Source organism: Barbus barbus (assembly GCF_936440315.1).
Source record: "Barbus barbus genome assembly, chromosome: 5".
Taxonomy (NCBI): domain Eukaryota; kingdom Metazoa; phylum Chordata; class Actinopteri; order Cypriniformes; family Cyprinidae; genus Barbus; species Barbus barbus.
Genome location: NC_136733.1, coordinates 29,705,698 through 29,723,736, shown reverse-complemented (window position 1 = coordinate 29,723,736; position 18,039 = coordinate 29,705,698). Strand labels below are relative to the sequence as shown.

General features: G+C 40.4%; 1 protein-coding gene across 1 annotated transcript in view; it reads left to right on the top strand.

Annotated features, from left to right (window-relative positions):
• Window positions 1-18,039, top strand: part of LOC306870169 (teneurin-1-like) — a gene marked incomplete at its 5' end in the record, with an annotated part of 124,477 nt that overhangs the window by 40,371 nt on the left and 66,067 nt on the right. Inside the window, one exon of the mRNA XM_079417277.1 lies at window positions 13,875-14,024. Coding sequence (XP_079273403.1) covers window positions 13,875-14,024 — 150 coding nt within the window. The remainder of the gene's footprint in view (window positions 1-13,874; window positions 14,025-18,039) is intronic.

Genomic DNA, 18,039 nt, shown 5'->3' with positions numbered 1-18,039 from the left:
TAATAAAGTTTCTGGTCAGAAGTTCACACGGCAGCCTCTTAAACACTAATCATGTGTCTGGGAGTGTGTTTCTCGCTAATGAAACGAGGAGCTCTGCAATTCCCAAACTCGTTATAATGACTTCATGAGAATCTGACATTTGTGATGTTCATTTCTGTTCTACAATGTGTATATCTGTTCTGAACACATTCCATTTGGAATTATGGCTTCCCACAGAACAACTCTTTAAATATATATATATAAATATATATATATATATATATATATCAAATTCAAATTTTATTTTATATATACAGTAACAAGCCGCAAATGGAAGTATTATGAGTATTATCAATGCTGAAAAACAAACAAAAAAACAATTGTACTGCCTAATATTTTTGTGAAAACCATCAGGGTTCCTCAAATGGATAAAAAAAAATAAAATGCATTTCTTTGAAATAGAAATGTTTTGTAGCATTAAAATTGTCTTTACTGTCCCTTCTGATCAGTTTAATTTATCCTTGTTGAAATGTTTTTATAATTTTATAAAATAATAAAAAATAATAATTTAATAAAAAAAAATCGTACTCGTCTAAACATTTTAATTTTGTGTATTATTATTATTATTATTTTGCTAAACACAATTTGCGCTGTAGGTCAGCAGCTGAATATTGAACACAAAGCTGTACTCAGAATTATTTAAGTGAATTTAGGTTTGCCTACATCCTGCAGATGATGTTAATTTTTTTTATGTGATTTAAAAAAATAAATAAAAATTAATCCTGAATAATGGCAAATGAGTCATCTGTTAGTCACAGCTTTAAATATTTTTTTTTCTGTCATGACAACTTTAGCTTCAAGATGGCACATTTTAATATTTGGGTGAACTATTCCATTAATTATGCCAGAGAAACGGTTTGCTAGATGTGAGTGTGCGCATATATGTGTGTGCTCTGGAGATGCGCCGTTAATGATCGTATGGCCGTCTTTCACCCCATCGTTAGTGGCGCCCTGTCTAAACAGATGCAATCCGTCTGCTTTGTCTCTTGGCTTTCATTCTTATCTAACAATCTAAATGTGTTCTCAGTTCATTTTCTGGGCAAATGAAGGGAAGGAAAGGGATAAAGGGAATAAAGATAAAGATAAAGAAGCAACATAAAGAACGAATTTATCTTCACATATTGAACAAAAACTCTTTTCCTGTTGAGTAAAAGCATCAACGATGAGAAGAAAAGGATCCATAAAACATGGTAACTGAAAATGGTGCTGAAGTCTAATTCAATTGGCCAATAGGCGTATCGTAAATATCCTATCTGTAACGTCCCATTGTCTTTTAGGTTAATGTTAGGGTTGGGTTAAGGTTAACATCAGGGTAATATAATTCTCCACTAAATCTTTGGGTTATAAATAGGCACCCACTTTCTGCATTGATTATTGGGAAAAATCTGTGGAATGGAATCGGAGCAAAAGTAAAACCCTTGTTGTCATAAGTGATATGTATTATTTATTTTATTTTATTTTATTAAAATATATTTTTGAATCTGTGTTTTCTGGTAGTGATTGTATATAACCTGCAATATTCCTTTAAAAACAGTACAGATTGTTAACTAGAGCTGAGTCTAATATTGGTAACTAAAAGCATTATCAGATTAGTCATAATATGTAAAAAAAAAAAACAGGGAGATGTGGGTAATTTTATGGAAGATGGGCTTTAAAGGAAGTTTAATGGAGTTAAATCATAAGAGCTTTTTGCTGAATTCTGTTCAGGTATGAGTATATAATTATCATTAGAGAAAGAATAAGGGACAGTACCGAGTTCACAGTTTAGATTAAGGTCAGATGCTTTAATGGAGTGTTTATCCTAAGAGAAGGGTTTTAATTGGTCTGTGTGTATATGTAATTGAATGAATTTAATGAGGCTGTATCATCTGGCCCCACCACAATTTTTACTTTAACAAGCACACGTTAGCTAGCAGACTTGCACACTCAATGAAGACATTAAATGGGGTGTGAATGTGTGTGTGTTTTTGTCATGCCCTAATTGAGTCAAGGACCCTGCAGGGACAGAGAGGAGAGAGGCAATCAATAATTGTTGATGAAAATGTATCAAAGGCATTGAGTGAATCTGTGTGTGTGTGTGCCTTTTAGACTTTTAGACATTATACTTATTTTCTGAACGTCATAATGCGATGACCCATAATAACAGAGTGGCACACCAAAGATTTTATTACGTGTGTGAGTTTTTTGGGTGTGTGTCAAAGGTAGGTGTCTGTGGGTATGTGTTGCTCGCTTCGGAGGGATAAATGGGAGGTGTTTTTGTATGAGTGCAATGACCCAGATAGCTGATAGTATCCAGGGGACTAAGTAAGATGGTTTCAGCGAGAAGAACCTCCATCTATTCAAACTAAGAATGTCAGCACAAAAGGTAAAATGTACAGCCACATCAGCCAGGCTTTAATTATCCTGATTTATTGTGCTAAAGTGGCGTCAAAATCTGTCAGAAATCATAGATAAAATTGTAGTCGACAATGTTAGTCAAATTTGTGTGTGTGAGTCATAATTTGACTTTTAACAAAGCCTATATTACACTGTGACATGACAGAATGAAATGAGCAGATCTTGTTTTTGTAATGATTTTCATTTGGCATAATACTGTATATACACTAATAGGCATTGCTGACGAAAGGTGGGTGGTTAGATGTTAATGTTTCTGCCATCATATCCAAGGATTTCAGGATGAGCCGTTTTTATAGCTGAATTACAATATAAGGTATTTTTGAACTGGAGAGGAAGTTTTGAGTTCTAAAAGTTTCTTATTTTATTACAGTACACTGAACTTTTATTTCAAAAGATCAAGGAAAATTCGATCTCTCTTTATGTGATTCCTTTAAACCTACTTCACCAAATAAACAATAGAGAAAAATAAAGTGAACTCTCTTCCACTTGGGTCCAAAAGGGTCCTTGGCATTAAACTGAAAACTTCCTGGCTTATGTGACTAAACGACTGGCTAATATAGATGAACTGGACAACCTCGTTTATTTCAGAAATTCTTTTTAATGGATGTGGATTTACTGAATCTAATAATTGATAAAAAAAAAAAAAAAAATTAAAAATCCACTTATTGGTTATTGATGGAGTGGGGTAGGACCGATTGAGGTAAGGTGGGGTTTGGTGGGTGTGGCGTTATAGGAGAAGGCGGGGCAGGGCATACACAACATTAAAAGCAAAAAATGGCATGCAGCAGAAAGCAGTAGACGTATGAGTATGAGTGTGGGAGTAGGTGAATCTAGCATCTGTTGCTGCATTATTCATTTTCACTTTATACACACATGCTGTTCCTTATGTTTTGTTCTACCTGACACATGCATAATACAGCAGCCACAAATGTGATCTATATGTGCAAACACATATACATGTTTCAACTAGAGCTGTCAGTCTCAACTGAATGTCTCAGTGCTATTCAGCTTTCATAATAATGTAATGTCTTTTAATCATCCTTTAAAGGATTTTCACAGCAAATATAGATATATACAAATAATTTGAGTAATTAGTGACTGTCCTAGTTTTCATACACACACACATAGACTCACTAATGATCTTTTGCAATTTTACTAATTTGAAGATGTGAAAAGGACTTCATGGCTTCAAAAGCGGTTGAAAATTGATGCATGTTTATGGATCATAATGTGTCTTTTATGTTCAAAACACTAGATCAATGAAAAAAACCCTCTGGAACCCACAAGCCCCCACTCAGCAGAGCGGCTTTCTGCCATTTCCCTTAAAAGGGAAGAAATCAAACACTTGCTTTTTTTTGTGTGTGTGTGTGTGTGTGTGTGTGTGTGTGTGTGTGTGTTTGCATGTTTGTTTCCAGAGGAGAAAGACACACCCTTAGGCTAAGCAATGGGGGGTTTAACTGTTGGATAGGCAGATATGTTGTTCACAGAACACATATACTCTTGCATTTGTATATGTGATTGTCTTTGTAAGTGAAATGCCAGTTGTCACAGAGATCTATCCAGATAAACCGGCATTTCTAAAGCTTGTACTTAAAACAATTAAACCGGTTGAGAGGTGAAGCTGTTTTAATGTCCTTTGGTTACAGCTCATTTAGAGTGATTGGATGACTGTATTAACATCTTAGTCTGCGTGAGAAAGCAAGCTGAGAGGAGACAAAGCTTTATCCCTGCTTCTTTTTTCGACTTTGGGATGGTTGTGCATATTTAATGCCAGATGTTTTCTGCCTTTTAATAGGGATGCACAATATTGTAATACTATGTTGTTTATTCAGTTTATTGTATATGCTCATTTCCCTTTATTTTTACATTTAGATGACCTTAGTTGCCATCTAACTCTCATTTAAAGTTATTCTTTCAAAACACTGATAATTTATAATCATTGTTAAATTTCATCTTCAGCAAATCTCGAAATGAATATCCATCACACAGTGTTTTATACTGCTGTGATCTCTAAATGTACTTGGACTTTGATTGTTTTGAGTGTTTTATTATTTTTGTAAAATGTATTTAATCAAATGGCTGTAGAATTTTACTGTCAGCCATTCATCGGTTATCATACATAATATATAAAAAAAAAATAATCATTATTATTCTACAGTTATCAGCCAGAATTGTAATATAGGTGTATTCTCTCTTTTTACTTTACCCCTTTTTTATGCTTTTCATCTATCGTGTAGATTTTCACATAAAACAGTGCAAATTTCTCTCTGCTTTTATTTTGGGATAAGCTTTGTCTTGTTGATGCTTCTACACTTTTTCCTTGAGAGAAATAAAAAACAGATGCAAATGAGCCAGTTGTTTATATACCTTAAGAGTGTACAGCTATAAAAAATAACAAATAAAAAGAAAAATTATTGAATCGCATAGCTCAGAATATTTGGTCTGGAAGAATTAGATGAAAAAATGTTTGAGTTCTTGAAGTCTTGGTGAGATATAGTTGAGATCTCTAGAGGAGAGACGTATGAGATTACTAGGGTACTTTTTTACTTTCTGAAGAAAAATCTCTCTCTCCTTTCGCTTTCCATTTAATCTAATTGCTTCTAGGAGAAATAATTGAGATTTGCATTTATTCATTTAGTAGACTCTTTTATCCAAAGCGATTCGCAAATGAGGAATACTTAAACAAAAGCAATTCATCCTAGCACTACTGTAATTGAAAAGTGCCACAATAAAAAGTTTCAAAATTGCTCAGAAGAGTACAAAGTACAAGCTATTACAGAGATGTAAGTAAGAGGGTAGAGAATAGAGAGGTTTTTTCCATTAACAGTTGTGAGTTGTTTTTACTTGCTTTTTTTAAGGTAGAGAGGGATTCAGCTCTTCTGATGGTGTCAGATGGAGAAGATCATTCCACTATCAAGGCATATTGAATGTGATGGTTCGAGAGAGTTATTCTGCACCTCTTTGTGCTGTTAGCCCGACTCCCTCTCATCGACTGCAGATATTTGGAGGGAACATTGATTTACAGAAGTGAGTGGAGGTAGGAAGGTGCAGATCCGGTGAGAGTCTTGAACTTGATGCAGGCAGCAACTGACAGCTTGTGGAGTGACACAAAGAGAGACATAACATGTGATCTCTTGACTTCATTGAAAACCAGATGCACTGCCGCATTCTGAATCATTCGCAGAGGTTTGATTGTGGCTGAAAGAGCATCACAGTAGTCCGGTCAAGTGAGCTTTGGCAAGGAGTTGTGCTGCATGCCTGAATAGGAAAGGGTCTAATTTAAAGAGGTTTCAGTTGTAATTTTTGCTTAAAAGTTCTATTTGAGAGTCGAGAGTGAAGTGTGTAAATTCTGCATAATAATCGAGTTATAATCCATGCAATCTGTAGATCAAGCTGGGATAGAAGGTGTTTTAGCATAAACATAATGACACAAATCATTATTTGATGCACCTTTTGACAGGCATCTCATCCCCATTTTGCGTATTTTTCTCCTTTTATCTGCCAGCTTCTGCACGGTGTGTGTGGAAATGAATGGGTGTATGCATTCGTAGATTAATTCTACTTCATTTGCATTCGTCAGTTCACAGTCAGCTTTTATCAGCAGCAGTCACTTGTCATTTAGCAGGCTCCTTTGAACCAGGGTGATGTACAGTGCTCTGGGTGCACAAACAGTCCTGCTGAAGAAACCCACAGTTTAGGATTTCTCCTATGCTTTGCTTCTCACCTTGGGTTTAGATGCTTGTATTTCTGCCTCAATAAAAAAAAAAAAATACAAAGCTTTTACCACTGCTAAAATGATCAATTGATGCTATTGTAATTTGGAAGAAATCATCTGGGGCTGTGCATAGACATTAATGTCGGTGTGATAGGTGCTGACAAGTAATGTTGGAAAAGTTACCAGAGATTTACTTATTGTATGTTTTGTTTTTGATCATTTACTCACTATTAAATTAATGCTCAAGTAATGCATCTTGATGCAATTTTTCTATCACAATATAATATTTTTACCATTATATGGATGCAGAAGATGCTCATAAATATTTGTTTTGCAAAATACATCATGCAACTGTTTGTCACATGTCGGTTTTCCTTTCAGTTCTGTTTTGACCTTATTTGGTAGTTCCTGTTCTGATTTAGTTAATTAGTAATCATCATTTAGTCTTGTCACCTGTGTTTGATTAATTATCTAGTTTGCTCCTTTGTTTCCTGTTTCTTTATAAGCATTCAGTTTTGTCCCAATCCTTGTCGGATCTTAAGTTTACAATGGTTTTATGTGAGTTGATGCTAAATAAAGATATCTTTTGTTATTCATCATCGTGGGTGCCGATTACTACAACCACCAACCGTTACAGAAGATCCGACCGCATACCGAAGACGAGTTCACCGCTCAGGATGCTTGAGCTTGTGCCCGTCGTTTGCGGGGGTTCACGCCGCCGTTCGCGGCTCGCCCCTGCCCGTGCTGCGTGGGATGTCGGGCTGCCTGTCGCGGCTTACCCAGGCCACCCGTTTTGGGGAGAACGGGTCGCCATTCGCCGCTCGCCCTTACCCACCGCCCAAGAGAAATTCGCTCCGCCTGAGACGGCGATGAATGTTCCGCCCGCGGCGAGGAGGATTCCGCGGCAAGGGGCGATGAACGTTGCGCCGTCCGCGACGAAGAGGATTCGGCCGTACACGACGATGAATGTTCCGCCCACGGCGAGGAGGATTCCGCCGCAAGGGGCGATGAACGTTGCGCCGTCCGCGCTGGAGAGGATCCCGCCGCCTGTAACGGTTCACCCTGAACCACCGAGGAAGGAAAAGCAGGTGCCGGTAGGGATTTTGATAGAGTTTGAGGGCATGTCAGTGCCATCCAGTGCCTGCTCCTCGCCAGTGCCATCCAGTGCCTGCTCCTCGCCAGTGCCATCCAGTGCCTGCTCCTCGTCTGTGCCCTCCTATCCCTGCACCTCGCAAGAGGGTCCCGTCCAGCCCACCTGAGTTCCCGCTGGTCCCGTCCAGCCCACCTGAGTTCCCGCTGGTCCCGTCCAGCCCCGCGCCTCCCGTGCGCCCTCTAATGTCCGCGCTACAAGAGCGTCCCTTTGAATCCGCGCTGCCAGAGCGCCCCCCAAGTGTCCGCGCTGCAAGAGCGCCCTCCTGCGTCTCCGCTGGTCCCGTCCAGCTCTCCTTCGTCTCCGCTGGTTCTATCCAGCTTCGCGCCTCCCGTTCGCCCCCAAGTGTCCGCGCTGCAAGAGCGCCCCCAAGTGTCCGCGCTGCAAGAGCGCCCCCAAGTGTCCGCGCTGCAAGAGCGCCCTCTAAAGTCCGCGCTGCAAGAGCGCCCTCTAAAGTCCGCGCTGCAAGAGCGCCCTCTAAAGTCCGCGCTGCAAGAGCGCCCTCTAAAGTCCGCGCTGCAAGAGCGCCCTCAAGAGTCCGCGCTGCAAGAGCGCCCTCCTGCATCTACGCTGGTCCCGTCCAGCTCTCCTTCATCTCCGCTGGTTCCGTCCAGCTCCGCGCCTCCCGTGCGCCCCCACGAGTCCGCTCCTCCCGTGCGCCTCCAAGTGCCCGCTCCTCCAGAGCGCCCCCAAGAACCCGCTCCTCCAATGTGGCCCCCAGAGGGGAACTTTCCCAAAGAAATTTTGGGGGGGGGGCCATATAGCCGCAGTTTGTGTGGCCAGGCCAAAGGCCAAGGCCACAAAGGATCCCGATCCGCCAAGGCCGCCCGAGGACCCAGATCCATCATGGCCTCCCGAGGACCCCGATCCGCCATGGCCGCCCGAGGACCCAGATCCGCCATGGCCGCCCGAGGACCCAGATCCGCCATGGCCGCCCGAGGACCCAGATCCGTCATGGCCGCCCGAGGACCCAGATCCGCCATGGCCGCCCGAGGACCCAGATCCGCCATGGCCGTCCGAGGACCCAGATCCGTCATGGCCGCCCGAGGACCCCGATCCGCCATGGTCGTCCAAGGACCCAGATCCATCATGGCCTCCCGAATCTCCAGTCCCGCCATGGCCTCCCGAATCTCCAGTCCCGCCATGGCCTCCCGAATCTCCAGTCCTGCCATGGCCCCCCAAGGCCCCTGATCCGCCCTGGAGGCTTCCCTGTTCTCCTCCCTGTCCTGATCCTATGCCAGCCTCCAGGACGCCCGCCCCCCTCCCCGATGTCACTGTTACGGTGCGGGACGCACCTACCGGGAGGGGGGCGATATCTGTCACATGTCGGCTTTCCTTTCAGTTCTGTTTTGACCTTATTTGGTAGTTCCTGTTCTGATTTAGTTAATTAGTAATCATCATTTAGTCTTGTCACCTGTGTTTGATTAATTATCTAGTTTGCTCCTTTGTTTCCTGTTTCTTTATAAGCATTCAGTTTTGTCCCAATCCTTGTCGGATCTTAAGTTTACAATGGTTTTATGTGAGTTGATGCTAAATAAAGATATCTTTTGTTATTCATCATCGTGGGCGCCGATTACTACAACCACCAACCGTTACACTGTTATGATCCCACTTATTTTGTTAAAAAATTTAACTTTGGTGCATCTTATGTGTTTTCACTGGAATAAAGAGTATTTGAATAGAGAAATACACACACATATACATACGTGTGTGTGTGTGTGTGTGTGCGTGTGTGAATGTTTCCATGTTTACTGAAAACCGAAGTATTTACAGTATTTGAGTATCTATTTTACTCTGAATAATCCCCTTAACGGTTGTTTAAAAAAAAAAAAAAACATTAAAGTTGAAGTTCTTTTTGCATTGTTAAACGGAAGCACTGAAGTATTATCCTTCCTAGCCTAAGTGACCATAGGATGATGTTCGGCCTCATATAGTCCTCACAAGTCTCTAAAAATCTAAATGCTCTCCGTTCCAGTGAAATCACAAAATAAGATGTACCACAGTTACTGCAATAGATATTGTAAATTGAGTTTCATTTATTTATTTATTTTAAAGTCGTCAATCGAAAATGATTCTAACTTGTGATTTCTCACACTTAACACAGTTGTTTTCTTCTGAACCAGTTTAGCTCATTATCAGGTAGGGGGCTGAGCCCCTCCTAAAACTGAAACACTAGAATAGGCCTACACGGGAAAAGGGTTTTGTGGTTTGCCCATTTGCCCTCTTCCCAGCATGCACTGGGGCATAAATAATTCATATAACTGCATTTGTTTGCCAGTTTTATTTACATTGTTGTTATTGATTGTGTTGGGATCGTGTTTGGTAAGTAGATGTTGTCAGGCTTTGATTTTCTGTTCCTCTACTTAAAACCATAATTTAACTGAGTATTAGCCTGGCTTTTTAAGGTATTTCATGAGTATGTGTGTCGTGTAAGTCTTCATGTAACGATTTCAGTAGTTTTCTCTCCATGCATATTTCTTGTAATATTGAACAATTCTGAACCATTTGAAACCATTTTAAACATCAAATGTTTTGCTTCAAATTAATTATGATTCATTTTTTAGCCATTTAAGGTTTTATTTGGTTTTATTTTTTCCTTCCTTCCATGCTTATTTATACTTTTCAATGATTTAGTGAAGCTGTCTTGCATAAGAAAAGGAAGAGGGCTAAAATCTGATTGTCTGACAGCAAGGGAAATTTGATTGACAGTCTTTTCAGTCATCAAAGTTCGTCCTTTCTTTTTTTTACAGTCAGTCACCTCCATACAAGTTTTCCATAAATATGAAGAAAATGACAGATTTATACTGGCAATCATCTCAGTCCTTAAAGATTTTTTTTTTCTTTCCCTTTTTCTTGTGTTCTCTCCTTACTAAAAGGGAGGGTTTATCTTCTCCTCTGGATGAGAAAGACCTTATCTTCTTCTTAAAACATTTGTCTTGTGTCTTCACTTTAAAGTCAAGGAGTTATCTCCGTTGGACAAAGTGTCGAGGTCAGGCTACGGTGGCGTCCTCTGGAAATACGAGCCGGCGGAATGTTCACGCAAAGCATTTTTACATCATCTCAACAAGCGACGATCAATTCACACAAACTCTCCTCTCCTGTCATTGGCAGTAAGCCCCTCCCTCAGGGCTGTCCATCCCAGCCTCATAACTGCTCTATTAATTTAACCTGATCCGCCCGTCTGCAGCATTACTCATCTAAACAACATTTCCATCATCTCAGAACACCAGTTGGATGCGAAAACGTCCGCCTCCTGCCCGTTACATCCCCTAATTCAATATCTTCCAGACCATTCTCTCTAGATGTCCTGAGGGGGATCGGGTTTTTGCCTGGATGCAGCGCTTGTGCCTTTTTCAACATTGACTCACCGCCACAACGGCCAGCCCACAAAAGCTCATTGTTCTCATTGACCGATAGCCAGGACACACAATAAACAAATCCATTTCTTTTAGGCCAGCTTCCTAGCCGAGGATATTAACAAACTGTGGCGTGACAGTAAACTCAGAGAGCTTAACCATTTCTCAGTCTCAGGGCAGTCTGCTATTCAGCATCAAGGTTAAAGCTGGCTTTGATGTATGTGAGACTTTTGTCTGGTGAACAGCTCTCAGTCCTTTCCTGTGAAATGCGTCTCTTTGTCTTTCTCTTTATCTCTCTCTCTTTTTTTTTCCTCATGCACGGACACACACGAGCAACACGTCTCAAAGTCAGTATTGTGTGTTTCCAGCTCTGTCCGGCCCTCTACAAATCATCTTAAAATCTGTTGATTTAACAAAAGCATTGATAAATGGTGTCCTTCTTGCTTTCTATTTCTCGCTCACTTTCAAGAGTGCTGAATCTTTAGTCCATCTTGTCGAAAGAAAAGTGGGGGAGAAGGGTCAGAGAGAAAAATGGCAGAGAGAGAGAAGGGGAGAGACAGAGATTTTTCTCTTCATTAGCGGTTGTAAAGGGAGAACTAGCGGAGAGGTTAGAGGTTTTAAGGGATCGATGTTTTCCGTTCAAGGCTGTGAGTCCTGCGGAGGAAAGAAATGTGGCCTCAGTGGAATTTATGAGACCTTCCAGACGTGCACCTTTAAAGAGCTTTGTGATCCCATACACATGCACACAGGACAGCTCTCACACACACACACACCTATGGAAAGCTTTGTAATGTCATCGATTCTGTCCATCTATCAATTTCTCTTTTATCAATCTCGCCAGCCTCCTTTCTCTTGTCCTGTGTGAAGCTCTGGGTTTTTTTTTTTTTTTTTCCCTGAACAGAGAAGTAAACGCTAATGAATTGGGTAAATAATACATTTTTATGAACTTTTTAACAATGCATGTTTATTTAACCTTGTGTCCCTGTTTTTTTTTTAAAACGTGCCTTTTTTCTTTGCTTTATTAATGTCACATAAAAACTGTCTTGAAAACTCTTACCATATTTACATACACAACCCTTGCCAAAGACCAAGACTTTTATTCTTAAAGTATAAAAATTTCTGAAAAACATATTACCTATTGACAAATGGGATGATTTAAACAATGAAAATTAAAAAAAATAATAATAATAAAATAATTATTACATTATATTATAAAATTATACATTTGTTTTATGGAAATTAATTATTTTCTTATAATAAACTGGGTAAATAATTCATTTTAATGACACTCAACTTTCTCGTGAACTTCAGACAATTGTAAAAACTATAATGGAAGCTTTTTACCATGTTTTATTGTTTTACCCTGGTCAAATAGTCAGACTTTCTCTCTTAAAATATGAAAATCCCACATAAAAATTATACTGATTGAAACATAGTAAAATAATTAAACTATTTAACTATTTTTTAGTTTTTTTCTTATTTTTATTTACATCTTTAACATTTAACTATTTTAATATTTATTGTGTGAATTTTATTTATTTATTTATTTATTTATTCATTTATTTTGTGGTGTCAGTTGCACCACACTGACTGCTATCAAACCCAGAACATAATTGGAGATGGTGAAAATGACACTGTGGTAGGGATTTCTATTACTTTCACACAAAAGGAAACATGACAGAATTCATCAGTGATATATGTATGTGCACTGTTATACTTCAGCAACATTTTCACACTTAATGATATTAAATAGAGATTACAAGTGAAGAAAGGGGAAGAAAAAGTGTTTAAGCACCCTTGCAACCAGGAGAGGGACATGAGTAAGGATCTGAGGAGAGAAACAAGTGATTCTGAGTGTAGTTCAGAGAAATAATTCATGGAATATTGTTCATTAAATTTGAGAGCAGATCGCAAGAGTGCAGTATCTGTTGTCGTTTTCGCATTTTGAGAGTGAAATAAAAAGAAAAAAGTGCAACACAGCGCGTGGTAAGGCTAAAAGAGCGTTTACCATAGAAGTTATGATATCATTGTCACATTAAAGATACAAAGTGTTATAATATTTTATGGATGGATAAAACTACACCAAAAAATGATATCCCGGGCCATCAGAGTGGCAGGTTATTTGTTGTGCAACATCTGTATTACATTAGTTATGTCAGGATCTGTCCTTGACCACCTCTAAAATTGGTATCAATCACAATGTGCTATCCGACTGTGCGCCGATCTCCGAAAACATGTTAATTTCAAACGTGAATGTGACCATAGAGTAATATCTTGTGTCCATGCTCATACTAAACTCTGAACCCTGTGCGTTTCTGAGTTAAAGCTGATCCACAGTGCTTGGGGTGATCTGTCATTTAGCCAGTAGCAGCTACTGTGTGTGTGTGTGTGTGTGCGAGCGAGAGAGATGAGGGCGAATAGGGGGAGATAAAGGAGAGGATCATGTAGATCCAGCTCCCCGCTGAGACACCAATCCCTCTTTATGGCTCGTAAAGACGCCTCCTCACGGCAGAGCTCGACGTGCACACGCGCGCACAAACCCACACGCCTGAGGAACGGGAGGGAATGAGAGGGAGAATAACCTGATTCTCACTCGCCGTTCCAGAACTCGTCGTCAGTATATCTTCTCACCTCATTTCCTTGATCGACTGAAATCCCACACACACACGCTCAGGAGAAAGAGAGGGAAACTGCACGATGAGATAGCTGGTATCGGGGGCCCTGAGGTGAGCAGAATGAGAGTTTGTCCTTTTTATTGGCTGTAATTAGGATGAGGTCATTACCATGCGCCAAAGGCCTTTCTCTGCTGGGAGATCATAAAATGCCACCTGAGCGATTTATATTCCACTCCCAGAATCCTCTGCAGCATTTCACACACATTCAAGAGATGAGGGGATAAGAGAAGACCTTAAATGTATGTGTGCGCACACACTTGTTCACATAGATGTAAAAAAAGAACAGAGCTGGAGACAAGCAAGTAATATATTGAATAATGTGTAATGCAATATTCTAATTCTAATTTTTGGTGTACAATTAACATGCAATTTTGTCTGTCTTTTACAAAGTATATTCTATCTATCTATCTATCTATCTATCTATCTATCTATCTATCTATCTATCTATCTATCTATCTATCTATCTATCTATCTATCTATCTATCTATCTATCTATCTATCTATCGATCGTACCATTCATCTATCATTCTGTCGTTTTGCAGTCGTTCATCTGCTGGGGTTGCCGTGGCATCTGAAGCGAGTGGAAGGAGAGCTTTATGAGAATGGAATGAGTAAAGATGATCAGCCTTTACCGGGAGCCGATTTCACCTTCACTCCCGTCCACCTGCCAGGACTCAACACCACACAGCCAGGTGTGTGTGTGTGTGTGTTTGTGTGTGCTACTGAAGTCTTCTAACACAAGGTTTATATACAGTGTGATATCAATTCAGTGTTTAACACAATGCATCTAAATGTCAGGTCTTTGCCTAAAACAGGAGCCAAGAGAGGGTGTGTGTGTGTGTGTGTGTGTGTTCATTCAGAGTTTATTTGCCATTTAATTAATGGCAGTACACAACAGTAAATTATTTTCTCTCAGATAACCGCTGAGATTTTGAGGTCATTTTTTAAGTGTGAGGTGTGTTTGTATCTGTATAATTTGATAAAGTGCAAATTAAAGAAAGCGTCCTTGTTTATTTGAGTTTGTTTTGCCATGTCCATAGAATAGAATCAAGTAGAATAGAATATTTTTCTGCACAACCTCGTTCAAGTGGTAGGGTAGAGGATATACATGGAAATTATGCCTGTGCTTACATTCTATCTCCAAGATGTGCATTCATAAACTAATATAAATAATAAATAATATAATAAATAAAAATAATATAAATATTACAGCAGGTTAAGAAATGCCAAAAGTAATTCTGAAGTCCTAAAGTGGTTATTCTAAGTAATACAAGTTATTATTACAATTGAATTTATTTTTATTTTTTTAAGTATTATATTAATATATTTTTAAATGTAATTTATTCCTGTGATTTACAATGCAGTAGTTTTCAGTGTCACATGATCCTTCAGAAATCATTCTAATATGCTAATTTGGCACTCAGGAAATATTTCTTATTATAATTATCAATTATTAAAACATTTGTTATTTGTGCTCCTTAATATTTAGTTCAAGAGAACATCATTTATTTATTGCTGTAGTGAAATGTATTTGTAAATCAGAATCAGAATGAGCTTTATTGGCCAGGTATGTTTGCACATACAAGGAATTTGTTGTAGTGACAGAAGCTCCACAGTGCAACAGAAAGACAGCAACAGGACAGGACACAGATAATAAAAGAATAATATCCAAATAGGCAATGTACGAAGCAGCAAAAACACAATATATAATATAGACAACTATGTATGTACAGGGCAAGTATGTGCAAATTAGAAATGAGAAATAAAAATAACATAAGTGAGTTTGGTGAATGGATAATGTATTATAGTTGTGTGTTCGACGTTTATTGTTGAGTGTTCATGATATGGATTGCCTGAGGGAAGAAACTGTTTCTGTGTCTGGTCGTTCTGGTGCTCAGAGCTCTGTAACGTCGACCAGACGGTAACAGTTCAAAGAGGGAGTGTGCTGGATGTGAGGGGTCCAGAGTGATTTTACCAGACCTTTTGCTCACTCTGGATAAGTACAGCTCTTGGAGAGTGGGGAGGGTTGTACCAATGATTCGCTCAGCAGTCCGGACTACCCTCCGTAGTCTTCTGAGGTCAGATTTGGTAGCTGAGCTGAACCAGACAGTTATTGAAGTGCAGAGGATGGATTCAATGATGGCAGAGTAGAACTGTTTCAGCAGCTTCTGTGGCAGATTGAACTTCCTCAGCTGGCGAAGAAAGTACAACCTCTGGTGGGCCTTTTTTACAATGGAGTCTATGTGAATATCCCACTTCAGGTCCTGGGAGATGGTGGTGCCCAGGAATCTGAATGACTCCACTGCAGTCACAGTGCTGTTCATGATGGTGAGTGGGGGGAGAGCAGGGGGGTTTCTCCTGACGTCCACGATCATCTCCACAGTTTTGAGCGTGTTAAGCTCCAGGTTGTTGAGACTGCACCAGACAGCCAGCTCCTTAACCTCCTGTCTGTAAGCAGACTCGTCACCGTCCTGGATGAGACCGATCAGTGTGGTGTCATCTGCAAACTTCAGGAGCTTGACAGAGGGGTCTTTAGATGTGCAGTCGTTGGCGTACAGAGAGAAGAGCAGTGGGGAGAGTACGCAGACCTGAGGAGCTCCAGTGCTGATGGTACGAGTGCTGGATGTGAATTTACCAAGCTTTAACTGCTGTCTGTCTGTCAGGAAGCTGGTGATCCACTGACAGACGGAGGTGGGGACGGAGAGCTGGGTTAGTTTATTCTGAAGGGTTTCTGTGATGATGGTGTTAAAAGCGGAGCTGAAGTCCACAAACAGGATCCTCACATAAGTCCCTGGTCTGTCCAGATGCTGCAGGGTGAAGTGCAGTCCCATGTTGACTGCATCATCTACAGACCTGTTTGCTCTGTAGGCAAACTGCAGGGGGTCCAGTAAGGGTCCAGTGATGTCCTTCAGATAAGCCAAAACCAGTCTTTCAAATGATTTCATGGCTACAGACGTTAGGGAAGTCGTGGCCTAATGGTTAGAGAGTTGGACTCGTGATCCAAAGGTTGCGGGTTCGAGTCTCCAGCCGGCAGGAATTGTAGGTGGGGGGAGTGAATGTCCAGCGCTCTCTCCACCCTCAATACCACGACTGAGGTGCCCTTGAGCAAGGCACCGAACCCCCAACTGCTCCCCGGGCGCTGCAGCATAAAATGGCTGCCCACTGCGCCGGGTGTATGTTCACGGTGTGTGTGTGTTCACTGCTGTGTGTGTGCACGTTGGATGGGTTAAATGCAGAGCACGAATTCCGAGTATGGGTCACCATACTTGGCTGAATGTCACTTCACTAGGGCCACAGGTCTGTAGTCATTAAGTCCAGTAATTTTGGGTTTCTTTGGGATGGGGATGATGGTGGAGCGTTTGAAGCATGAGGGGACTTCGCACAGCTCCAGTGATCTGTTGAAGATCTGTGTGAAGATGGGTGCCAGATGGACAGCACAGATTTTTAGGCAGGCTGGTGACACACCGTCTGGGCCTGGTGCTTTACTTCTTTGGTTCTTCCTGAAGACCTGACACACATCTTCTTCGCTGATTTGAATTGTAGGTTTGGGGAGAGGAGGGTTGCTGGAGGTGTTAATGGTTGTGTGGAGAGGTGTTCAGGGCGCGTGTGGGGTGATTTTTCAAAAGATGCATCATAAATTGTGACAAATTTACTTTATACTGTAACTACTTTCTTGTCTTCACTTTCTGTTGCCTTTCCTCTAAATCTTCACTGTATCATTATAGCCGTTTTACTATTTGTTTTTACAAATTATGTTGTTCCATCAATATTTAATGAAATAAAGTATAGTCCGTTTTTGGTAGTCATATTTTAGGACAAGAAAGTAGACAGGTTTTGTTATAGGGGCCCTTTAGCCCCCATTGTTTCAGTGACTTCTACTTGATGTCTTCATGTTATGATGCAAGGATGTTCCCCCTGGAGCAAATTACCTCAGCTGTTAAGCGTCTTGCTCAAGGGCACAGTGATCGTAGTTCAAGGATTGCCCTTACAGGGCTCAGACCTGCAATTTTTTTTTGTTTATCTAGCACAGATCTTTGACCACTAGTCTGCACTAACTACTGTTTTTCTGTGCATGTATATATTAATGCACAGGTGTGCCTGTTCTATCAAAGCTAATGTAAATAACCTCACACCTGAGAGTGTTTCAGTCCCGCTACTAAAGCGATACAGCAGGTGGCGTTTCATCTTTGCCGTCACCTGAATTTGACTCTAGACAGCAGAGCTTTTCAAAGAGTCCTGAAGATGATCACTTCTGATTCACATCAACTGAACCTCTGAAAAATACATCATTCTTTTTGACACTAAAGAAGATATGGAGACGTCTGTGTTGATAGCATCAGAGGCAGGATTCATTCAAAAGCCCTCAGGCACCGTTTTTTTTTTGTACTTTTCACATCTACAGCCTTTCTGTGACTGTCCATCAGAGAACCTGAGCTTGGTTGCATCATCTTCAGTCTTTAACAACTACCATCCTATAGCTAAAATTAAGTGGAAGCTTTTGTCATCTAGCTGATTTAAGATGATGGTTGTTTTTTCACTTGATCACATCAATTTAAAGGAATAGTTCACTTATAAAAAAATATGTGATTATTTATTCTGCCTCATGTTGTTCCAAACTGAATGAATGAATGAGACATTTATAAAGCGCTTTAATGCGTATTGTTGTACACCCAAAGCGCTTTACAATCATATAGGGGGTCTCTCCTC